This window comes from Cydia pomonella, chromosome 2 (genome assembly GCF_033807575.1).
Source record: "Cydia pomonella isolate Wapato2018A chromosome 2, ilCydPomo1, whole genome shotgun sequence".
NCBI lineage: Eukaryota > Metazoa > Arthropoda > Insecta > Lepidoptera > Tortricidae > Cydia > Cydia pomonella.
Window position 1 is genome coordinate 34,438,821 of NC_084704.1, and position 25,666 is coordinate 34,464,486.

At 39.6% G+C, this 25,666-nt stretch overlaps 2 protein-coding genes across 4 annotated transcripts in view; one reads left to right on the forward strand and one right to left on the reverse strand.

Moving 5' to 3' along the window:
* LOC133515436 (WD repeat-containing and planar cell polarity effector protein fritz) overlaps nt 1–25,666 on the forward strand; it is a 27,256-nt gene continuing 1,590 nt past the window's right edge. Inside the window, exons 1-13 of one of the 3 annotated variants that reach the window (XR_009799020.1) lie at nt 1–218; nt 288–586; nt 1,426–1,547; nt 2,561–2,733; nt 3,542–3,656; nt 5,717–5,938; nt 7,858–7,976; nt 8,228–8,348; nt 9,771–10,036; nt 12,097–12,248; nt 15,122–15,488; nt 22,233–22,356; nt 23,652–23,894. Coding sequence is in view for 2 of the 3 variants with exons in the window: in XM_061847980.1 (XP_061703964.1) it covers nt 142–218; nt 288–586; nt 1,426–1,547; nt 2,561–2,733; nt 3,542–3,656; nt 5,717–5,938; nt 7,858–7,976; nt 8,228–8,348; nt 9,771–10,036; nt 12,097–12,248; nt 15,122–15,488; nt 22,233–22,356; nt 23,652–23,796 (2,302 nt within the window). In the remaining variant the exon portion in view is untranslated. The remainder of the gene's footprint in view (nt 219–287; nt 587–1,425; nt 1,548–2,560; nt 2,734–3,541; nt 3,657–5,716; nt 5,939–7,857; nt 7,977–8,227; nt 8,349–9,770; nt 10,037–12,096; nt 12,249–15,121; nt 15,489–22,232; nt 22,357–23,651; nt 23,895–25,666) is intronic. The other 2 variants (XM_061847980.1, XM_061847981.1) reach the window with 2 other exon arrangements.
* Nucleotides 16,194–18,559, reverse strand: LOC133515438 (facilitated trehalose transporter Tret1-like). Its single transcript, XM_061847982.1, has one exon. It carries the CDS (start codon nt 18,046–18,048, stop codon nt 16,648–16,650), a length of 1,401 nt encoding a protein of 466 aa, XP_061703966.1. The 5' UTR covers nt 18,049–18,559; the 3' UTR covers nt 16,194–16,647.

Sequence of the window (25,666 nt, forward strand, 5' to 3'; positions counted from 1 at the left end):
ATGATTGTTGAAAAAAAAAGTTGTAGGTCTTGGAACTGTCAAAAGGTCAAGCGAAAAGAAACAATTTCTAAAGTAATTAATTATAACTAAAACTTCCCAAAAAATGTGTGCTAGCTCAACATACGCATATTTATCGTGACGATGTATAGTTACAATGTTAAATTTCTGACATGCGACGAATCCATCACTCTGAAAAACGGGGACTTTAAAAGTTACAAGTGAGTAAACTTGCTAACGTTGTGCGAAAGTTTTTTGTTGTTCTTTACTTAGCGGGATTTTGTTTATAGGTATGAAACGAAGAAGAAATCTGAGGAATCAGTATATGATAGTGGTAAGAGGAGTTTTTGTGAGCGTCGAGGCGGACATTGGACAGCGGTGAATCCTCGTCAGATCAGGAAACTTGAGGCTAATTTCCGAGAACGCACGGCCGTTTACTGCGAATGGTTGAATGAGAACTTGATCGTAATAGTGTTTTCGTCTGGTGCCATCGCCTACCTCACTGTGAAGCCTAGCACATTGGATGTGACACAGATTTTATTTGATAGATATGTTGTTGGGAAGATATCTGGACAGTCTGTTACTGGAGGTTTGCTATTTAACATTTTTTATCTTAAATTAACTTAGACAATGGTATCCTAGTACAGCCGGGTTTACAAACATCTGTACAAGCTGACATTAAAAAAATATGCCTATATGACTGACAATAAGGCTGTGTAAATATATTTCTTGAATGTTGGCCTGTAAGATATTTATGTACTCAACCATTATATATATAATTAGTACTGGCATGGACTGTGAGAGCCAGGATGGCAGGCTAATTTGTACTATTTAGTACATTCTTTAAAAAATATATTACCTCCCCATAGTTCCCATACTTATACTAATTATCAAAATAATGGTACACCCGCCATTCTGATTCACCATTCTGACTTGATGTATCAAATGCAAGCATCAATAATCTGTTTATGCTACACTATACCTACATTTTCTAAAATTGAAGCTAAAAATACCACGTTTTTGATTCATTTCATTTCATTTCATTTATTTCATTGTAAAATCATGTACATAAAATCTAAAAGGTGTTAAACAAGTAATAATGTCAGTCCATGACGCCCTGCTAGGGCACACAACATACTTATAACTAATTAAATTAGGCCAAAACAAAAATTCTTCTAAAGGAAAAACATACTTATTGCATTTTTACATCAGTAACTCCATATTGACAAATGTCAATGAGGTATTTTTGTCTTAAATAGCTCATATTTATAATGCTACGTGCCAAAACTTGGCAAGCGACAGGGATGCAGCTATGCGGTGGAATGAAATAGCAATATTGCTTGCTCCCTCAAACGCAAAACTGCTTCTCTGAGGCTTGTCAAGACTTGCCATGCATGTAAACATAGTGTAAAACATTCCTGTTTGCAGTTGCATTCTGCAAGTCGCACTTACTCTTCACACACACAGAACGAACAGCAACATTGGTTACTTTTGGTAAAAGTGTACCAAATCAACCATGCCGTATCAAGGACAGAGATCCACACATACAAGTAAGTTACACGTACATACTACTATCCTTACCTTGGTAAGAGGACTAGTGGAAGGCCACTGGCACACTGGTCAGATGACGTAACGAAACTGGCAGGGGCCAGCTGGATGTGGGAGGCCCAAGACAGAAAGTGTGTAGGGTTCTGGAAGAAGCCTTTACCTCCTAAGGGTTAAGTATTTTGTTATTTTCACCCGGAAATAAGAGGCTTTTTTATTTTATTTATTACTGCTATCCTATATTTATTTATTTATTTAGCCTAGTAATAAAAAGGTATTACAAAAAATCCGATTGCTGGGCATAGGCCTCCCCCATCTTATTCCAATTTCGTTTGTCAGTAGCCTGGCTGTTCCATGTTAATCCCGTGAAGTCAGTCAGCTTGTCACATCATCGGGTCCTCAGTTGTTTCTGCACCCTTTACGATTTTTAGCAACAAAAAACTAGTACCCAGACAAAGATGTAAGTATGTTACTTAAGCTTTATTTGACGTTTATAAGCGCATTGTAATATGCCTACTTGAAAAATATCTTTAACTTTGAATTTCCATGCCAAGTTTCATGTATTACCAAGTGGTTTGGTGGTTTGTAGGTGGCGTTGCCGCCATCGACTGTATTCCTTTTACTGTACCGTTTCATTTTACTAACCTTTCAAAGGATTCTGAAAATTCTGAGAATTCTGAGAAATATTGTTGGGATCCGTTTTTCGGTATCATGTTCTGATTAGGAAAAAACAAAAGGAATTTTTTTTTTGACGCGGAAAAAATGTGGGCCTTGGTATGGAGGGTTGGCCGCCTTGGACTTCTAAGCATATCGTGAATCGTGAAAATTTTTGTCTCGGTCGCCGAGTCGACGCTTCTATTGGATAGTTTTCTCTTCAGGAATCTGAAGCAACCTAACGACCTATCCTACCTACCTACTGGTTTAATGCGACTACCGTCAAAACATTACAAAGGAACATTACGATCTGCCTTATTTTACTATCGGCCGCCGATATTAACTATAGTAACCCTATGTGCAGACAGTGGAACTGGGAGGCTCCCGCCGAACAGAGAGGCGGGTGTCCTGGTGCGAGGGCCCGGGCGCGGGCGCCGGCGTGCGGGCGCTGGTGTGGGGCGCCGCCGCCGCGGAGCCGGCGCCCTGGAGCCCCGCGCTCGAGGACCAGGCCAACTTGCATCTGTATCTGCTACGAGGGTAGGTGGAAATACATTTGCATACATTTTTTCTACTTGATTGTAATGGTTGAATTAAGATTTTTGTACCAAGCTATAATTGCGTACCTTTTATGTATGGGCTTGGGTATATGGGATTCATTTCAATAGGCTGTATTCACCTGTAAAATAAATTCACCAATCACGTGCCGCCTCGCTCGGCGCTCCCATAGAAAAGACTAAACGGGCGCGGGCGCGGGGCGGGAGTCGCGCGTTTATGTCTACCGAGATACTTACCAATTTTCATTAATTATGAAGGATTTATAGTAAAAAAAGTATTATTTTAGATGACTCGTAGAAAAAGTAGTGTATACAATAGTGATATAATCAAGCTTTTCAAACTCGTACCTTACTTAGGCAACTCGTACTCGACTGAAAAACTCTCCATTATATAACGATTGTATAAAATACTATTTTGTGTCAGATGCAGTAATATGAGTACGCCTTCTCACGCTATTCCTCGTTTTGTTATTGAGATGATAAAGTGATGATAATAGGGGTAATTACTACAGATTATTCATAATTTTAAATACAATCTAGTGGAATCAAGTAAGGACGCAAAGAACGAATAATTTCGTACATTCACCGACCTATTTCTATATCTATCACATACTCTATGCGAGCGGGACAGCAATATAATTATGCACGTGCGATAGAGATAGTAAATGGTGGGTCAACGTACGAAACTCCTCTTGTTTAGCGTGCTTAATTTAGTAATGTGTAATTATCTATTTATAACTAATAGCTAAATTATAACTAGTACCTAATATATATTTTTAACTATATTTCAGGCAGCAAATGATTCTACTAGCTTACCATCAGTTGGAGAATGAAACGTTGTGCGCCGAGATCTCTTCGACGAATAACAATATCATACACATCATTGAACAGACTGCGTGCCATAAGGTATTATTTTAATGTCGATTTTTTTGGAAGATTCCGATAAAATTATGTATAGCTCACAATACATGGTGTTTCACGAAATCAAAGGAAATTAATAGTGTGTAGATCATATCGTCAGGTGACAAGCAAAACTCACTAATAGGTGGTTCCACACAGAGCGAGGCAATTTCCTCACGCACAAACCGGCCAGTGTAGACGTGCCTCGGCCGAGGCGGCGCGCTCGGGCGAGGAAAACGCGCGCGCTGCCTCGGTCGAGGTCAAGGTCGATGCTCGCTCTGTGTGGACCCGCCTAATTACCACTAATTTAATAATTCATTCGTAGCCATAATTAACCATAATACTGGTCAAATAAGGTTGATTTTTGTTTAATTATATTTTAGTAATTAGTGCGTTTTGCTTCTTATTGTTACTTAGTGCTAATGTAGGGGGTTGTTGGCTCGTTGGGTGGACGACATTCGGAAGATTGCGGGTCACTTCTGGATGAGATTGGCTCATGACCTGAGGCCTATGCTCAGCAGTGGGCGATAAAAGGCTGATATAATGATGATGAGTGCTAAACGCCTTTTTGATGGCGACGTTGCTCCTATGGGACGTTGTATAATAATCTTTCAAGTTTCTCCTGGTACACGGTGTATACGCGCAATTTCACCGTATGTTCGTAGTATCTGTGTGTATACGTTTTTTGATATTCTTGTTTTGATAGTAACTAGATTACTTCAAACAGCGTTAAAAACGGCCAAACAAATGCGCCCTAAACAGACGCTAGCAAACAAAATCGGCAACAATAAACGCAAAAATCAAAACGGTCATATACAGATAATTTCTTTGTCATTCCTTTCCCAAAATTCCGCTACGATTGGTTTAGTTTTGGAGGAGAAAATGACGATAATGAAACCTCGATTTCTTTACGCAGAATTTATCGCCTAAGCTGCAGTTGTCCTTTTCGCACTAATTTTAGGAGCAACCCCGTCCAGGGATCGGAAACCGTTATTTTTTGTATGGGAACGAAAACGGTATTTTTTCGTTCTTTGTTAATTACTTCATTTCTAATTAGGCAATCTAATAATACGAAGTCGTTATCTGAAAACACAACTGAGTCCTACATTTAGTAGTATAAAATAAACCGAAATATATGGTTATTTCGATGTTTTTGCAAAAAACCGGTTCCGATCCCTGACCCCGTCATCGCGACGGAGATATTTACCAAAAATTCTCAAATCCGAGAAAGGGTTTAACTGGTATTTCCCGTTCCGTTTTACCTTTGTGTGTTTTCTTGCAATTTGCTCCAGATATATCGTCTTTAAAACATAAGTATTACTACTTTATGGTGATAGGAAATCTTCAAACACGGTTTATTTTACGTTTTCCAATAAAATAATTTATGGCTCAGCGCATTCGATCTATTATTTATGGTTTATCATAAAAATATTGCACTTTCCGCTTTTAAACTGCTACATTCATATCACATTACTCTAATGCCTTGGCCTGCCATGCCTTTATGGCCTTGTAATGTGTTGATACTATGTATTTTTAGGACACTGCATTAATATTTAACTTTTGAAATATAGATGAACCTCGCTAACCCGGACGGACAAAAAACAAAATACTGATGGATTTTTCTGATGTGAAAATCCTTTCCTTATAGACCTAAGTCGAAGAATCACTTGTGAAAATACATTATTTTCTAAGGGTATTCTACCGGATATACATAAAATTGTTCACTAAAATCTGTACACCTTACTACTTAAAACTTATATTCCACATATTTAGATAAGATAAGTTTATTAAGCTCCGCGCTGATACTTAAAATAGGTATAAACCTGTGCTTTAAGTACCAGTTACCTTCCATTTGCCTCTATATACTTTATACATGTATTATATCTAGACGGGTATTATTTATAATCATACTGTAAAGAAAGTTAAACACAATCTAAGTTAAGATGAGGAAATATTACTAATAATCTATAATAATATTAGAATCTAACCTAACCTAACGTGACATTACGAGACCAAGGCACTCGTCGTCGTGAACGACACGATCTATCTTCCCTGTTTCCACACAGAGCGGTGTAACCATAGAATGGTCGCGCTACACCGCCCCAACATCGGAGGCGCGGCCGAGCCGCCTGCGCTCTTGGGGCGCCGCGCGCGCCGCCTGCACGCTGCCGGCGCCCGCGCGCTGCGTGCGCCGCGCCGCCGCGCGCGCGCTGCTCGCCTGCATCGACGGCTCGCTGCACGTGCTGCACCAGCACGCCGGCCTCACGCACGAGGCCAAGCTCGGCTCGGTAAGGCTCGTGCGCAAACCGTGCGAGTATGAAAGACATTCGATGTTAACTGTTTTGACGACCGGTTTGGCCTAGTGGGTAGTGACCCTGCCTACGAAGCTGATGGTCCCGTGTTCAAATCCTGGTAAGGGCATTTATTCGTGTGATGAGCATGGATATTTGTTCCTGAGTCATGGGTGTTTTCTATGTATTTAAGTATTTATAAATATTTATATATTATATATATCGTTGTCTAAGTACCCTCAATACAAGCCTTATTGAGCTTACTGTGGGACTTAGTCAATTTGTGTAATAATGTCCTATAATATTTATATTTATATTTATTTATAACTGCAGCTGCATTATTGTTGCTTTAGATTACTGCGGCTGTGCGCTGTATCTCTCGGTAGGGATATTACGCGAAACTCTGCGTAGGGGGCGCCCCTCCCACAATCCATCAAAATCTGATGGTCTGCCGCGAAACAAGAAAATCGAAATTTCGTTTGGTATCTAGCCTCTCTATCGCTCTTGCATATTCGAGCGATAAAGACGCAGATAACTAAATTACGAGTTTCCCGGTGGGCTCTTTGTAAACAAACCTAGATCTACGGAAGGTAGAGGGAAGGAACAGAATCTCCATATACCAAAAAGTGTCCGACAAAAAACCATAAATAGGCGCTACAATACCTAGAATATTTGAGAAAAAAATCAAATCGTAGACAGCGCACTTCACTCCGTCAATAACGCCTAAGTTCTTAGCTACTCTAGCGCTACTCTGGAGAGATTTAGAACTATTATTTATAGCTGACAGCTGGACACTTTTGCAACAATTCTGCTTAAGGAGTTTCTATTCCTTGCCTCTACCTTCCATACGCGAGGTTCAATGCCTGTATGAAAGCGCCGCCCATTTTAGAAGCGCGTAAAGCGCGCTCCAAATTTCGGACTCCCATCGCATTGGAGCGCGCAAAGCATGTTGCGAATTTTCTATACGCTTGATATTTTCAATTTTTTACTTTCTTTTTAACAACAGCTCCGACTGTCGCACTGAAAAACAGGTCGAGATTTTGTTTGAGTGTGCGTGCGCACTCAAAGATACTATGGCGCACACAAACAAGCCGCGCGCAGTGCCTTATATGAAGATAACCTACTTCCCCACTCTTTGTTTTATGGTTAGGGGGGCGGGGGGTATATTTACTATATACAATTCTACTTATCTTAAATTAGGTCGAAAAAGAAATTCAAAAAATATAACCTTATATGGGGGAGGAGGGGTAGCCAAGAAAAGTCACAAGCCCTTTCTTAGCCATCGCGGGTTCTGTCATGTATGTGGGTAGTTTTTAATTTCGAATATACCTTGTTATGGAAAGCGTGTTTCATTATCATTACTGCTGGTTCTGATATTCTCCAAAAAAAAATTTTTTATGGTAGAGGAGGCAAACGAGCAGACGGATCACCTGGTGGTAAGCGATTACCGCCGCCCATAGACACCTGCAACACCATTAGAGCGCGCTCTGAATCTTTTGCAGTAACCTGTGTAGTGCGTAGCTTGCTACGAATTTCGTGGTTTGACCCACTCTGCTGTACTCTCTATAGTACAGTGATATGGGCGTCGCTGGCGCCCATTGTTGAATCGCGCAATGCGTGCTCCCGACATTGTAGTATGAGCAGGCTCCAAATGTCGGGCGATGTCTGACTTTGCTGTATGAAAGCGCCGCCCATTTTTGAAGCGCGTAAAGCGCGCTCCAATTTTCGGGCTCCAATCGTAGGAGCGCGCGAAGCACGTTGCGAATTTTCTATACGCTTGATATTTTCTGCTTTATTACTTTAATTTGGTGTCCCACTGTACAATATACATGTCATACATGTTTAATTTTATTTATTCATTAATAAAGCCATTCAATTGGTACTGAAAAAGTCCTATTTGTTTATCTATGGTCCAGGTAGCAACGGACGTCCGTTGGGCGGGGTCGCTCATACTAGCGGCGTCCGACGGCCTGCAGTGCTTCGACGGCGCGCTAACACCTCTACCACACCCTCCGCACCTCTCTAATATACTGCGGTAATCATGGTGTCTATAGTTTAAAAACTATTAAACATTGAAATTGATCCAAACTATATAGCGATTTAGAACCACAAAGATTTTTCCCAGTTATTTTTGAGACGGAACCTCTCAGAATTTATAAATCTAACAGTATAAAGTTACTGCTATTTGTGTCTCTCGAACTGGAAATTAATAAAATTTAACTTGAATTTACATAATGCAGTTTTTTTACTCAATTCATCTGTCAGTTTTAATATATATATTTTTAGAGAGCCGCGTCGAATGCATTTGCTGGCCACGCGGAGCGAACGCGGCGGTCCATTAGTACTGGCGTCGTTCAGCGGAGGACCACTGGCGTTAATCCGGGTGTCACATCCCGAACTTATGACGGTATGTACTTACTGTTAGAAATAATCGCGTCATAATCATAAATCATAAATCTTTATTTGCAATAGATATAGTACTAACAGATCTTAGGCTAATATATACAGGTCCATATATCTAGAATTAAAATAAGTCATGCAAATTTTACATTTTTAGCTTACTTGCTAATAACCTATTAAATACTTCCATTAGCAAAATATTCAGTGGTACTATAAAAACATTTGTTAACCAGCCAAGTAAAAAGTTTGTGCCTTAATTTTTTGACGTCGAAACACTTAACTACTTTTAGATTTATCTTTTTTTTTTTGGGTCTCGTATCTTGTAACTTACGATGGTATGCTATCTAGTGCGTTACTAAACAAAATACTAAAATAGTTCATAAGTGCCTTGTTTCTAAGGGGATGTATTTTTCTTTTCAGAGTGTAGCTGTACTTCCGTTTTGGTTGTATTTATATGATAAATGTTTTGTCCGTAAATAGTTTTTTTATACAATCGTGATATAATATAGGCAACGGAACTTGCTGAGTTGTCTAAGCAAGGCACGAAATTGAATAGCTGAATCATATCGCTATGTTATACAATAGTTTTTTTACGAGTCGTCTAAAATAATAATTTTATCACTATGAAACTAAATAATTATTGAAAATTGGTCAGTGGTCAGTGGTTCAGTGGACAAAAATGTTAAACGAGCGTTGAATGAATATGCTCATGAAATCGTTATTCGTTTATGTCTTTTTTATGGGAGCGCGGCGGCACGTGATTGTTCAAATTATTTATAGTCGACTACATCGTATCGAAATGAATATTATAGTTTAGTTGGGAGCCCATACATGAAAAGTACGTAATTATAGTTTGGCATACGAAATCATAATGCAACTATTATAGTTGAGGAGTAGACAATAGTTATTTACGATACAAGTGCGAAAAATAGGAAATTCGTAACGAGTGGCTACAAATTAAAACACGACCGAAGGGAGTGTTTTAAATCGACACTAGTTGCGAATTACTTATTCGTATATGTATCGTACAACGTTTTACAGTACATATGACCCTTTAAATTTTCGACATAGTTACTGTGCTAATTTTGTAGTGCGGAAAAGTAGCACCATATGTACTATGGAGGTAAGGAATGGAAACTCCTTAGGCAGAATTTTTGCTGTCAGCTATAAATAATAGTTCCAAATCTCTCCAGACTAGCGCTAGAGTAGCTAAGAACCTAGGCATTATTGACAGAGTGAAGTGCGCTGTCTATGATTATAATTTTTTCTCAAGTATTCTAGGTATTGTAGCGTCACCTATTTATGGTTTTTTGACGGACACTTTTTGGTATATAGAGATTTTGTTCCTTGCCTCTACCTTCTATAATAGGTACTGTAAAAAAATTAACAATATTTCCTGTATATTCTGACAACTGTCGCGTTACTACAGACGTGGATCCGTCTCGGGCGGCCCTCCAACGCCATATCCCTCCTCCGTTCCCTGGACTGGGAGCAGGCCGGGCCCGCCGCGCTGCGCGCCGCCGCCGCGCTGGTGGCGGGCGCGCTGCGCGCCGCGCTGGCGCCCGAGCGCGAGGCTGGCGCCCAGGCGGCGCTCGGCGCCTACCTGGCGCCCGGGGCGCCGCACGCGCCTAACGCGCACAAGTACGCGCCCGCGGTTCATGATCTGGCTAGGAAGTTCTTTCATCATTTGTTAAGGTTAGTGGCAATTTTAGGTTCCGAAATGTCATCGGCTGTGAGTACTATTTTTTAATACGATCCGTTACTATTTTTACAAACGTAGGTATTTTAAAAGGATATTACAATTATTTTATATATAGACCGGCTATGACTGCATACTTAGCAATACCACAATAAACACTACCGCGTTGGTCACCGGTGCCCGATACGGAAGCGTGGGCCCAGGCGGCGCTGGGCGCCTACCTGGCGCCCCGGGCGCCGCATGCGCCTAATGCGCACAAGTACGCGCCGGCAGTTCATGATCTGGCTAGGAAGTTCTTTCACATTTGTTAAGATTAGTGGCAATTTTAGGTTCCGAAATGTCATCGTAAGTTTTTGGCAAAAATTTCATATTTGGTACAAGCTTTTATCGCTGACTGTACTTTTCTTTCCACAAGTAACTAATACTCATCGAACAAATCTAAAAACCCCAAACACAATTAGGTTACGTTGTTTTATCACAGAGTTCCTATGGCCACCTCCTGTCTCCATCATCAGATCATCTCGATGCGACCATAATATTGCATTGTCACCCGACTTACATATGTATGCAAATTATCAGCTTCATCGGAAACCGGGAAGTGGGTCAAATTTAACTTGCAAGATTTGATTACAATCAGACAACGGTCAGGTGAAAGTAAATAAAAGCTTGTAATAGCCATACATTTGAGGTGCCTCTCCCCCGCAAAAATTGGCAGATTTTTTGTACAGAAAATTTCGGACAAGGCGTCTCCTCCAAGTTTCAAATCAATGAAGTACCTAGAGAAAGGGCTCAAGGTTGTTATTCATATTAAAAAACCCGCTAATATGTTTCAAATCTTTGCTGGCTGAACTCACTGCAGCTTAAGGGGGTCCCTAACGCCAATGACCTTCGTTCTGAATCCCTTAGTTTTCTAATGTTTTTTTGTAGCTTATCATATTAACAGCAACGGCTGTAAGCAGTTAGTGTCCCATATTTACTTTAAAGTTCACTGTCTTCGAGATATTTGGCAACAAATTTAGGCCAAAAAACTGGTTTACTGGCCATAACTTTTGTATTAATTAGTTTAGAATGAAAATCTCTGACGAGTTTTTAGAGACGTCGAAGACGAAGCCAAATGTGTACATTTCGTACTTGTAAAATCCTTCACAGCTAACGAGTAACGAAAGAAGTGTTTTTTTAGAGAATTTTTTAAATAATTATGAAAAAATAAGTGTTAATTTTTTTTAAATCCGTCAGACCAGAATGGAGATAAAAAATTAAAGAACCGATAGCCGTTTGTCTTATAATTCTATCTATAGTGCAAATGTAGGAGTAACGACTCAAAACTAGTCAAAAATCGATGTAAACCGCGGGGAGCATAATAGTACATTACTATAGAGGACGGGAAACGAAGGGTTGCAGGCCAAGTAGATATAGACGGCCGAGCGTTGCGAGGACGGTAGGGATACGCGGCCGGCAACCCCGTTTCTCGCCGAGATTTGTATAGTGCTTTTCTCAAACTTGCAATGAAATAAAAATAGGATAATGATGATGATGATTGTTTCATGTCTTAACGTGATAGGTTATTCAGTGCGTCGGGTTTCTAGGGGGATAGAAAATTTGATTATTTATGCGTTACGACGCACGGTTTAGGAGATACAGCCTTATAAAGATTTTTGCATGACTGAAAAAAAAACTTTATAGGGCTTTATCTCCTAAACCGTGCGTCGTAGCGCAAAATATTCCAATTTTCGTTCCCCTTTGAAAACTGGAAGTAATATATAACAAACACAAAAAAGAAAAAAAAAAGAAAAACATGCATAATGGTAGAAATTAGCTTATAGGTTTTTTAAGGTTGAATGCCAAGACGTGCCATTTAAAAACAAAAGAATGTTGCCTTACAGGCCTAGGTGTGTATGGCTGTATGAAATTCCTTTATATATCATCTTCACTCATCGCACCTAATACCAAACCATTTCACACACACATCACAGACCACATTTCAGACCAAATTTGAAGTAAGTCATGTCAACATTTCATTACAAGTTTGAGAAAAAAATCGTTCTGTTTTCCCCAGACGAGGCCGCGTAGAGAAAGCCCTAAGCCTCTGCGTGGACCTGGCCGCGTGGGACCTGTGCATGGACGCGCGCTGGGCCGCCGCGCGCGCCGCGCAGCCCGCGCTGGCCGCCGAGGCCGCCGCGCTCGCCGCCGCCGTCGACAACACTCCAGGTCTGTACCAAAACTACGCGTAAACTTGCTAATTGGCACAAAAAGTTGCTAATTGGCATAAAATGTTGCTAAAGTTAGCACAAACGTTGACAAGTTGGGTACATTGTAGAAGTGTTTATTAGGAAAAATATTGACATGAATTTTGTACACACCAAAATAAAGCGCCAAAGTTGCTTAATTTAGCACAATAGTTTGTATGTTAGTAACAGGGGAAATGTAGCTAAATGGTATTAAGGGCTTTTTAACTTGCTAAATTTAGCACAAAAGTTGCCAAATTGTTGAGCTAGCCTAGCGGCATAGGACTTATGCATGTACTCGCGCTGGGCCGCACTGTGTCGGGCACCACTATCGACTACTCCAGGTCAGGATCAGGACGAAAACTACTTATTAAATAGCACAAAATATTGCTAATTGGCATAAAAAGTTGCTAAAATTAGCACAAACGTGAGGTCCAATGCAGAGATGTTCATTAGAAAATTCATAAGTCGCTAAAAATATTGGCATAAATTTTGTGTGTCACCAAAATATAGCGACCTTCCAATCTCCCAAGCGGAAACAATTTCAAAAGTTACTAAAAAATATTCGGTCGATTTTTTTAGGTATCAAAATGTAGGGGAAATGGCACAAAAGAACTGCTAATTGACAGATCATAATTAGTGATTGGAATAATAAGTTATTAACTTTAGTACAAAACTGTCCCGCTTTCACACCACCGGCATCATGAGCGGGACAGCAATATTATTACGCGCGTCGGATAGAGATAGAAAATAGCGAGTCAATGTACGAAGTTACTTCTTCATTTTTCCATATTAAGCAAGTAAATATTTTTTATTGTGCACTATAACGTTAAAAATATATACAGAAAACGATATACAAGTTTAAGAAAAAAAAAGTTAAAAGTTACTAAGGTAAAACACCCAATCTTCGACAAGGCACCAATGTCCGACATTAAAAAAGTTTTCAAAATAAAATAAGAATATTTTCTGACTTCTTAACGCATTCGAAGCATAAACTATAGACCAGGGTTATCTAGCTGTCATTGCGGATGACGTTTCATACATTCGGCCATTTTGTACAAAATGGCGTAATGATATGTTTAGTCCGCGGTAGATTTCGAAAGAAATCCAGTTGTATTAGTGAAATCGTTAAGGAGGTGAGTAAGATTTATTGCCCATAACTTTTAAATGTTTTGCTTTATCGAAAATGTTAGTTATTTATGAAATTAGGATAGACATTCACAACTTTTTAATAATTTCATTAGAAGGGTGAGGTTATATTAAAATGTCAAAACACGCCTGTCGGTAATTGGAGATATTTTTTTTCCGTTTTCTAATCTTCGACAAATGTCGAAACATTTTTTTATTTTATTTTGTGCACTCTATTATATTATTTATCTAAGCTTGTTCAGCACTCTAAATATATAAGCCTTTTATTCAAATATTCAAATTGCTTCCAATGATCGACAGCCGTGTCGATGATTGGATATCCCATACGTTCCAATGACCGACAGCGGTGTGTCGATGATTGGATATTCTATATGCTAGCCTACATGACCCAGTAACCGACATTATTTGCAGGTTGCAGGCATGGCGCCTAAAAAAAATTACACGCCTCTTCAAATGGCCCAGGCGATAGAAGCAGTCAGAAAAAAGAAAAAACTATTTTATAATATACTTAGAGGATTAAAAAAATTAAAACATTAACACCATAGCGTTAAAATTATTAGTTACTTAAGTACAACAATTACCAAAGCATTACATGCCAACATGTCCTTGTTTTTATTTTGCCAGAGCTCATCGAGGGGGGGCGGGTTTAGGGTCGGCAACGCGCATGTAACTCCTCTGGAGTTGCAGGCGTACATAGGCTACGGAGACTGCTTACCATCAGGCGGGCCGTATGCTTGTTTGCCACCGACGTAGTATTTAAAAAAAATGATTAAAAGACTGAGTAAGACTTTTATTTGGGAATGGTGTTCGAAGTTAGGTCGATATTTGGATGACGATAAATAGGATATGTTGATTACTAGATCACGATTATTGGAACATGTCGATTACTGGGTGTCGATATATAGAATTTTGCAGTCGATAACTAGGCTAAAAAGAGCCTAAATCTATCTCGTCTTATTTCCTAAGTTATTAGTATTACACTTCTTTTTACTGTAAAATAATATAGAATGAAGCCTAAAATTTCACTCAGTGCATTAAAGAACCATGTATCATCATAAAGAAACCAGATATTTAAAAAAATGCTCGAATCTCGACGTTAAAGTGTCGATAATTGGGTGTTTTACCTTATATTGGGAAAAATTGCTAAAAAGTATTGGGACAAAAAAATTCGGGTGCCAAAATGTAATGGTTCTTGGTACCTATGTACCTAACTGGTAATTTTGTATGTAAAATTTGCTAAATCGAGCACAATAATTGGTTACATATAGAGAAAACGCTAAGTCTATGTATGGATTTAGCAGCGTGCATGTTATCAGCGACACTTGTGCTATTCTAATATATCTAATCTATCTGTCTAAGCTGTTGTCTGAAAGAAGAGCTAAAATACAAAGATAATTAAAGTACTTAATGATAATAATTATGTTCCGGCACGTGATAAATCACCAACTTGTATCACCGTGGGCTGTAGGAACGTAATATACATTATTAATTTACTATTCTGTAATATAATCTTATCAAAATAATACTGGAAGATCTTCATTATTAAATAAACCCGAATTAAATGTGGATGTGGATTCTTCTAATTTCGTCAGACTCGACTTCGCATCGTCCGACAAGTTCACTCATCCCGGCGAGCGCGGAGTTGCGTTTCCTGGCCTCTGCAATATTTTACTGTATTTTTATCATTCAAAACTGTCTTCTTTTCAGAATCCGTCTGCTCCGACTCATGCTCGCAGTGCTCCACCGACTCGTCTTCCTCCCCCCGTCCCCCCCTGCCCCTCCCCCTCCCGCTCCCCCGCCGGCCCCCTCCCCCTCCCCCGCCCGCCCTCCTCCCCGTCCCCACCGCCCCCGCCCACTCCACCACCACCAGCATCAGACCCAATCTACACCAGTATTTGGAAAAGAATAATACTATATGGAACACAGATGTCAAAGATGACTGGTCTAACGACTTTAGAAGAGAGTCAAGTAATGATTATAGGAGTAGTATAGAAGTTATACCGCGACCAGAGGCTCAGTTTAGACATCTGTACCAAACTGAGCTGAGAGAAGATGCTCCCAACACTATGTACAGGTGAGGCGGCTATATTATATATATTATGTAGTATATTTTTCTTCCTCGCGTTGCCACGGCTCATAGGAGCCTGGGGTCCGCTTGACAACTAATCCCAAGATTTGGCGTAGGCACTAGTTTTTACGAAAGCGACTGCCATCTGACCTTCCAACCCAGAGGGTAAACTAGGCCTTGTTAGGATTAGTCCGGTTTCCTCACGATGTTTTCCTTCACCGAAAAGCGACTGGTAAATATCGAATGATATTTCGTACATAAGTTCTGAAAAACTCATTGGTACGAGCCGGGGTTTGAACCCGCGACCTCCGGATTGCAAGTCGCACGCTCTTACCGCTAGGCCACCAGCGCTTCTTATATTATATTCGTATATTATGTAGTATATTATATGTAGTATATTATAATGATTATAGAAGTTGTACCACGACCAAAGGCTCAATTTAGACATCTGTACCAAATTCAGCTTGCAGAAGAATCTCTTAATACCATGTACAGGTGAGACTGCTATATTATATATGTGTGTGTTTTTTTAATAAACTATAAAATAACGCATTTGTTCTTGAGACGCTCCGAATATACGCTCTGAAGATACTTAGACGGGCTGCTATACTGAAATATGTTAGGAAAAATCGAAACTAAAAGAGATGGCAAAATTCTGAATACTACTCGTACACTATACCTGTGCGATCACTGTCCAAATAAAATAAAATACATAAATAAAAATGTTTAATTGCCACAACACTTCACACTTTCACTTTTGGTGTTCTACATTAAATTTACTCTTAGAATTAGCCACTAGAAATATATATATAATCAAACCAAATATACCTATATCATGGCGGAAGGAAATGATAAATATAAGGAAAATAAACCTGGTAAGTAGTTTTTTTTTTTTTTATTGAGAAACAAACAGTCTTAAAATAAACATATGAGCAACTTAGCTAATAGCTATGGATTGATTTCGTTATAGACCTATAGTTTCCTAATTTTAAATTATTCGATGTACAATTGAAAAAATAAAAATAATAACTTTTAAAAAATAAATAATAAATTTGTAATAATTAAGAACATGACATATTTTTTCACGATTCGTTGTACAAAATGTTATAACAGGTTGCGGGCGCATCATTCGGCCCTGCATACATCCTAATTATAGTTCAGCCGCCTATCCTATCCTCGCCGTCAGCTCAAATGTTTGGGGATTAGCTACAGAACTATTCCCCAACGCATGCTGTATCTCTGCAAAACTCTTCCCTTTCGTCTCCGGTAATCTAAGCGCCACAAACATCGCTAGCACGGCGCAGAACATAGCAGACGCCCAGAACACCGGCGCCGGCCCGAAAATGTCTATCAGAGGCGAGAAGTACCTCAGCGTCAGGAACGAGGGCACGATTCCTATAAGGAGGGTGGTTGCCATCCCGATACCACGGGAACGATCGTCGAAAAGTTCCGCTATTACAACCCAGAGTAAGGATCCGAGACCAGCGCTGTAGCAAAACACAGTTAAAAGCAGAGATATGAGTGGAAGATAGTTCAATATCCCGGACACTTCAGCACCCATTTCAGTCAGCTTAAAGAATACCCCTAGACCGACCATTCCCATGAGCATTCCAAGCAACATCCCTATCAAAATGGGTTTTCTTCCAAACCTATCTGTAGTCATCAGAGTCGAAAAACTTGCTAAAACGTTTATGGCACCGATGATGCCGGACGCCACTTCAGACCTAATGTTTGTTTGCGTTATGTCCAAAATCGTCTGAAGATATGTCATGACGCAGTTGAATCCAATCAAGTAGATGATGATAATAAGGAATCCAGACTTTCCAAGACTTTTCTGAAACATTTTATTACGGAAAATTGTGATCAGACTTGATTTTTCGTCATTTCTGTTTGTGGAGTATTCCTTTAGTTCTTCATTAGCGTTGAGCTCGGAACCTCTTAAGAAGATTAGAACTTTTTTGGATTCCTCTTCTCTACCTTTAGAATATAAGAAGATCGGGCTGTCAGGTAAGAATATAGTCGGTATGCTGGTCACGAAGGTGAACAGAATGAACATGAGATTCAAATTGAAGTATGAGATGAAGGGTCCAACGCTAAGCGTGATCACAGAACCAATGGAAGTAAATATCTGCAGCATCACTCCGAGAGCTCCACGGATTTCTTTGCTGGCGATTTCCGAGGCGTAAACCGGTACTACACTCAATATGATGCCTTCTGAAAGCCCGACGATGGCCCTGCCCAGTATGAGCATCCACACGTCCCTCGCGAACAGGAACAGGAGAGCTGCTGCCATCCTGGTGGCGCTCGACAGGATCACGCACGGCTTCCGACCTATAACGTCCACCAAACCAGATGTCACCACATACCCTAATGATCCAGTAAGGAAAGAAGTGGAAACAATCCAAGATCCTTCATCTTGCTCTAAAGGTTTCCCGAGTACAGATTCTGTGTCGTTGGCTAGCTTCACCAACACGGGAGATGGCCAGCTGGTGCCCAGACCGAAGCTGACGCAGTTCAGGTTTATTGCGAACACCACCACATACTGTCGAAAGTACATATTTTTCATTTTGTATAGCACTTATTCGCTTCACACATAAACTACGACTGATTGAAAAAAAAAACATATATCTGCAATAGCTGGAGGGATGGATATCTATCATAATATTTTTGTTGCAATTGTCTTTAATTAGGTAATTATCGTTAAAATGAGTTTTTAAACATCACTATCGTTCATTTCCATAATAACCTAAAAGGTTAATAACACAGTTAACAGATGTGCATAGAAGCGTCTACTACTAGCTTATCTTAATTCTATTTGGTTTCATTGTTTAGCTAGACATTATCATTACCTATAACTATACATTAGCTGCATTTATTGCCAGATTATAACAGAGATAACACCGTCTTGGCTGTAACTGGGGCACTTTAGACGACTTAGTAAAGCTTGTCTATGAAATGAAGGGTTCCGTTTTATAACCGACTTCAAAATTCCAAATGGAGATTCTTGATTTGCTTGTATGTTTTTTTTCGCGCCGCTTCTGAACCGATTTGGATTTTTTTTTCTATTGAAAGTACAGATTGGTCCCACCCATTATAGTCAAAATCTAATTCTGATGACGGGATCGATGTGGAATCGAGGGAACTCCTCAAATCTTATATTAGCCCTTATAGGTATACAAACAGCGATTATTGTATATTCATTGACAAATCAAGCATTTCTATTCAAAACAGTGTCATTATTTGAAGTGGAACTGCTGATGAAGACCAAAACGGAACAGTCAACGACACGTATTTCACGTTTGGCGATGTTACCATAGCCATATGGGTATAAAATGAAAGCTAGTGAAAATACCTTTTCAAAAATATAATATGTAGCAGTCGGATTTTTATAGTTACTTGTTTATTAATCGAATCCTGATAAGGGCATTTATTTGTGTACTTAACACAAATATTTGTTTCTGAGTTATGTTAGTTTTGTAATTATTTGTATAACTATAATAATAGTTTATGTGACTGCTACATAATAAAAGGCATTAAAATACACGAGTGTGGGTTTGTGGGGAAACGAACGAAGTGAGTGTTTTAATGCCTAATTATGTACAGTTACATACACTATTTTATCTACGCACATATAAACTTTTTATGATATATTCACTAACCCAAATTACAGCCAACGGTGGGACATCGTTGCTCTCTTGGCGGAACTCGCGGATATATGGTGGCGTCACCGACATATTTTTATCGCTCATTTTACGCGAATGTTTTGCTATAGTTACTTCAAAGACAACAAAACATATTCATTTTATACTTAAACGAATTAAAAGATAAACTGTACGTCAAATGAAAACTTTTTTCACGGATGTCACGCATTCGCAGTTTTTTTTTAATTCAGAGACAAACTAGAGTTCGATACAAGCTAACATGCGAGATATTTTAAAATTGTATGCAATTGACATTTCATTTCGAACAAAAAGGCATCTCGACTGATATTAGAATACAGGTCAAATCGAATTGCTTTTTTTGCAGAGATGTTCCAAATTTGAATGTCGTAACCAAATCTATTTTGATGTAGTTAAGTGAAGCAATTACATCATCACAGATAAGAAATTTGTTCTAACAAAACAGTTTATGTTGGCCATTATTTACAGATTTTGAAGGCATCATAGAGGATTTATGATGTTTGTAGATAAAATTATTTATATTGTCATCTAGTACCCACAACATAAGCCTTATTGAGCTTACTGTGGTAGTAGGTCAGTAGGTCCTATAATATTTATTTATTGACGCGTCTCCGATCAGTGGCGGATTAACCGAACAGCAGAAAAAGCATATGCTAAGGGCCCCGCGCTTAGGGGGGCCCCGCTCACCGACCCTGACCATGCGATTTCGGCACGCGGAACCGGGCAAGTTTAAGTAGAACTCGCACTTCGCGGATCCTGTACTATCACATTTTATTTACAATGTATTTGCTTCGTAAGTCAGTAACAATATTGATCAATTATTATTATTTGTTATTATCCTGTTATTTTTCTTTATAAAGACCAAGAGCAGAGTTTAGCATAAAACCGAAGGTGCAGAGTGTCTCAAAACTTTTGTGCATGACTAAGCTGCAGGAAACAGCAGAGCTCGGAAACGAACAAAAGAAGATACTGTGTTAAAAAAAACATATTAGTGAAAAGCAAGGAAGGATGATTTCTTTATTATTTCAAATAACAAATTGCACCTTACAGCTAATGCCTAATGATGATCAACTTTGAACCCGTAGTAGGCCAAAGGACGCGCTCCTCTACGGCTGGCCGGGCGCCCGAAATATGCCGAGTTGCTGCAAAGCCGTTATAAAAAGAAAACAGCGGGGCCCCTATGCAGGGCTTTGCATACGCGTAGGCCGGATGTAAAGCCCTGCATAGGGCCCGATACTCAAAGTATCCCAGCAAGTCGTACTTTCGAGCAAGAACTAAGGCCGAGCAGCAGGCGAGCCGATATCTAAAAATTCGCATACTAGGGAAAATCGGTGACAATACAATATTATCGACCTGATCTGATGATGAAAACCGAAGGTAAAGAGGAAACCTGTATAGAAGATAGGAAATGTGATAAGATAACACAACTTCATTAAGATTAGGCTCTTATAAAATAGCTAAAAAAAAACAAATAAAAAATTCGGAAATCCCTAAAATAAATAAATAAGGAATATACTCCGGATTTTATATAAATATATTTATAAAAATGAAATATAGCTATAGTTCGTGTCATCCACGAAGACGCGCCCCGCTCTTCTTCCTAATCGCTTATAGTACAAATCTGCAACTTTTTGGCAATGTAGTAGTTATGTCTATTAATTAATGTGTATAGACAGAACTACCATCACACTTATAGGTACATACTATAAGCGATTGGGAGGAAGAGTGGGGCGCGTCTTCGTGGACGACACGAACTGCTAGACACAAAAAAAAACATTTCTTGTGTAGGGGCTCCGTTAATTTTTCTTTTTATTTTATAATTATTATTGGTTGTTGTAGATGCAATAGAAGTAGGTACATACTTGATTTAGGTAAAAGACTGTCTACCTGTTACGGGTGATATACGTAAGATTGAGCACACTGAACGACAGATTTAATGAACGGTTTTACGGTTAAAATACAGATCTCAAACTTGGTGTAATAATAAATAAATATCGGCCAAGAGCATATCGGGCCATGCTCAGTGTAGGATTTCGTAGTTACCATTCAGTCAAAAAAGGCCAAACGGGGGCTATTAGTATCATTTACATTACAAGCATAATAAGATTAATAAGGGAGTAACCTTTGCAGCGCTTTGTACGTCTTTTTAGTAAGAAGAGAAGATTTTTTTGCAATAACCCAAAAGCGACTAAACCGACCATTTTCGCTATAGTTTTCATTTAAAGTATATATTAAGCTTAAATTTTTTCTTTCGGGGCGATTATATCCGAAAATAATAACTTTAAGTATAAAAAAAAAAGATTTTTGAAGACCGTTATTTGCTTTGAAAGACCTTATCCAACCGTACGCCACACTGTAGCGCCACAAAGCAAAAAAAAATCTAAGAAAGAACATTTTGTATGGGAGGTACCCTAATTTTTTTTATAAGTAGTTTTTATTTTACCGTTTTGTCGCAATGCATTTATGTATCCATGCCAAATTACAGCTATCTAGCACTAACGATCACGGAGAAAACCCTCGGACAGACGGACATGGCGAAACTATAAGATACACTGCGTAACATGTTACAAACTAATCGAGAACGAGTAAAAAAAAATTAAGACGTAAAAATGTTGTGATGGTACTGAATTCTCGGGGTGCGAGTCCGACTCGCACTTAATCTTTTTTTTTCAAGCCAGGGGGCCCCGCAAGCTATTGTGCTAAGGGCCCCGCGCCTTCTTAATCCGCCCCTGTCTCCGATACACGTTGAACCAAAAAGCTTTCGTACTCATATGTCTTTTCGGATATTCTCGTATAGAGGTCGCATTTTTGAAAATGGTGAATTTAGAATCGGGTGAGCCCCTAGTATAACCAAACAAATTATACTAGGAGCTCACGCGATTCTAAATCCACCATTTCCATAAATTACGTGAATTTACGTTCACGTGCAGTGTTTTTGAAGATTTTTTGCCAAAAAAAAATTACGTGTTATTTGCAGACACGCCTCTCCCCCACGTGATATTTGATTATAATCCGTTTGAACACCTCACGTACTTAATGGACGCCAGCTTTAACCGGCACCTTATTGCAGGTACAACGGGTACAGACCGGGGTCATCAGAGCGTACAATAAAAGTGGACGGCTACGAGCGACCCAAACCGGAGAAAAACAAGGTCAAGTTCTCGGACACCGTCACTATCGCTGTTGTGGCTTCAGTAAGTAGTCTGCGGTAAAGGGTACAAAAGGTACAATGGGTACAAACCAGAGAAAAACAAGGTCAAGTTCTCGGACACCGTCACTATCGCTGTTGTGGCTTCAGTAAGTAGTCTGCGGTAAAGGGTACAATGGGTACAAACCAGAGAAAAACAAGGTCAAGTTCTCGGACACCGTCAATATCGCTGTTGTGGCTTCAGTAAGTAGTCTGCGGTAAATGGTACAAAAGGTACAATGGGTACAAACCAGAGAAAAACAAGGTCAAGTTCTCGGACACCGTCAATATCGCTGTTGTGGCTTCAGTAAGTAGTCTGCGGTAAAGGGTACAAAAGGTACAATGAGTACAAATCAGAGAAAAATGAGTCAACTTATCGGACACTATCACTATTGCTGTTGTGGCTTCAGTAAGTAGTCTGTGGTAAAGGGTACAAAAGGTACAATGGGTACAAACCAGAGAAAAACAAGGTCAAGTTCTCGGAAACCGTCACTATCGCTGTTGTGGCTTCAGTAAATAGTCTGCGGTAAAGGGTACAAAAGGTACAATGGGTACAAACCGGAGAAAAACAAGGCCAAGTTCTCGGAAACCGTCACTATCGCTGTTGTGGCTTCAGTAAGTAGTCTGTGGTAAAAGGTAAAAAAGGTACAATGGGTGCAAACCAGAGAAAAACAAGGTCAAATTCACGGACACCGTCACTATCGCTGTTGTGGCTTCAGTAAGTATTCTGTGGTCACGGGTACAACAGGTACAATGGGTACAAACCAGAGAAAAATATGTCAAGTTCTCGGATACCGTGACTATCTCTACTGTGGCTCTATTAAGTGGTCTATAGGAAAGAGTACACAGGTACAAGGGGTACAAACTAGAACAACCTCTCGGACACCGTCACGATTGTCGTTTTGGCTTTAATAAGGTACAACAGATACAACGGTTATTTAAAATATCTAACTAAAAACACTTAATGAAACCCGTTAATATTAGATTAGAGATGGGCCGATTATTCGGCTGAGTTAATCGGTTAAAATTACGAATATACGATAAAGTCCCGTCATTAAAACACATGATGAATCCATAGGATAGGGTGATTACAATGCCGGATTTAGAGGTCTGGAGGCCTCGGGCAATAAAGGAGTGGAGGCCCCCTGGCCCCAAATTTTTTCCAAATAAAATGATAAATTTTCCGAATTTTCTATTGTGGGGGCCTCTCTTTTGTGGAGGCCCCGGGGCAGTAGTCCCGGTTGCCCTCCCCTAAATCCGGCCCTGGGTGATTACTTAGTTTTTTTTTTTTTTTTTGTTCAGGAGGGCAACGTCGGTTCGGTGGCACGGGAGCTGGCCGACAGCCTGCCGCTGTGCGCGCCGCACAACTACCTCGCGGCGTTCGCGCCGCACGCGCCCGCGCCGCACGTACCGCACGTGCCGCACGCGCCGCACGCCCCGCCGCCCGGTACCAACGACTACGTCGAAGTGTAGCACGCCACACGCCGCACGATGCTTGACGCACCATTGCATGAACACCACAGTCACCACAGAATACAGAAAAAAGTACTACTAATACTAATAGATATAATATTACCACGTCAAATATTGTAATGCCGCGCATGATGTTTGACATACTTAAAATATAATTTTATTTTAGCAAATCAAAACTTGTAATGACCCATTACAACTTTTTTAATACTACCTGGCTAAACATGGCAACACTGAATGTGACGCACGCATGACGCACAGGCATGACGCACGGAACTCGCGCCGCACGACTGCATTTTTCACCTAAACAGAATTCATCCAACAATTTAGCATGTTTTTTATTTATACATATATATATGGGGACACCATTACAGTGTAAAGTACGGAATTATGGTTAAGATTGTAGACAAAGCTACACAGTTGAGAAGAACGAAAGGTACCTAACTTTGTAACATTTAAACATATATATAAATATATATATATATTATAGGACATTATTACACAAATTGACTAAGTCCCACGGTAAGCTCAAGAAGGCTTGTGTTGTGGGTACTCAGACAACGATATACATAATATACAAATACTTAGATACATAAACATCCATGACTCAGGAACAAATATCTGTGCTTATCACACAAATAAATGCCCTTACCGGGATCTGAATCCAGGACCATCGGCTTCATAGGCAGGGTCACTACAAGGCCAGACCGGTCGTTAAATCGATATTGTCAGGTCGATATAGTTCGTGCCATCCAAGATGACGCGCAGAATTGTCAAATCTATCCTTTAATAACACGACAATACAAGTCAAGGCACACGTCTTCGTGAATGACACGATCTGTAGTCGGGCTTTTAAGAGGAATTCCTAGTTACGATTTCTCCATACAAACGCTCTCGACTGTTTCCTCCCTGGATTTTCAACCTAGAGTAATTTTTTTTTTTCAAATAAGGAAATAACTGTGTCGCTATGTTTTGCTTTTTTAGATTATTTTATTTTGAAGAAACTTACAGCGCCACGAAAATCGCAAAAACGGCTCAATTGATTTGGTTGCAAAAAAGACGTAGTATACAAATATGACAACAAATATCCAAAAAATCACAACATAGCGGCATAGATTATTTCTTCCTCTTGCAGTTCCTAAAATTTCATAATGATTGGTTGCGTTTTGGAGGAGGAAACAGTCGAGAGCGAAACCTCGATTTTTGAGTTTTTTGCACGCACTCGCGCCCACCGCAGCGCGACAGAAACATAGCTTCAAAAATTTGAGATTTGAAAAGTTGCTTAGCTAGAAATTGTTCTTAAACTCAAAAGTACAGTTCCAACCGGAAGATGCATGAAACTTGGCATGCATGTAGCTTTTGTGGGTAGGTAAGAAAAAAAAATAGAAAAAATAGAAACTACTTGTTAAGGGGCCCGCCGCAAGCTCGGTTCTCCATACAAATGTAGTTACGCTCTCATTTTGTAACGACTAGCTAGATTGCTCTGAAACTTTGTACGTGTTACAATAGGATAAGGTATATCTATGCCTGTAATTAGTTTATGTAGCTTCAGATACCATCGTTAAAAAAATACAGCGAATTTAATTTTTTCATACAAAACTTGTTTTTGCTCTATATCGTTTATTTCATAAGCTGACGATAAATAAACTTAATACAGGCACAGATATACCTCTTGTCATTGTATGTGCAAAGTTTCATTACAATTCAACACGTATTTTTAAAATGAGAACGGAACTCCGTTTGTATGGGACGGTGAAATTCGGCCGTCTTAATCCCCCAATGTGTCCCATTTTGTAGTTTTTCAAAATACATTAAATTATTATATAACACATAAGCTACATGCCTGT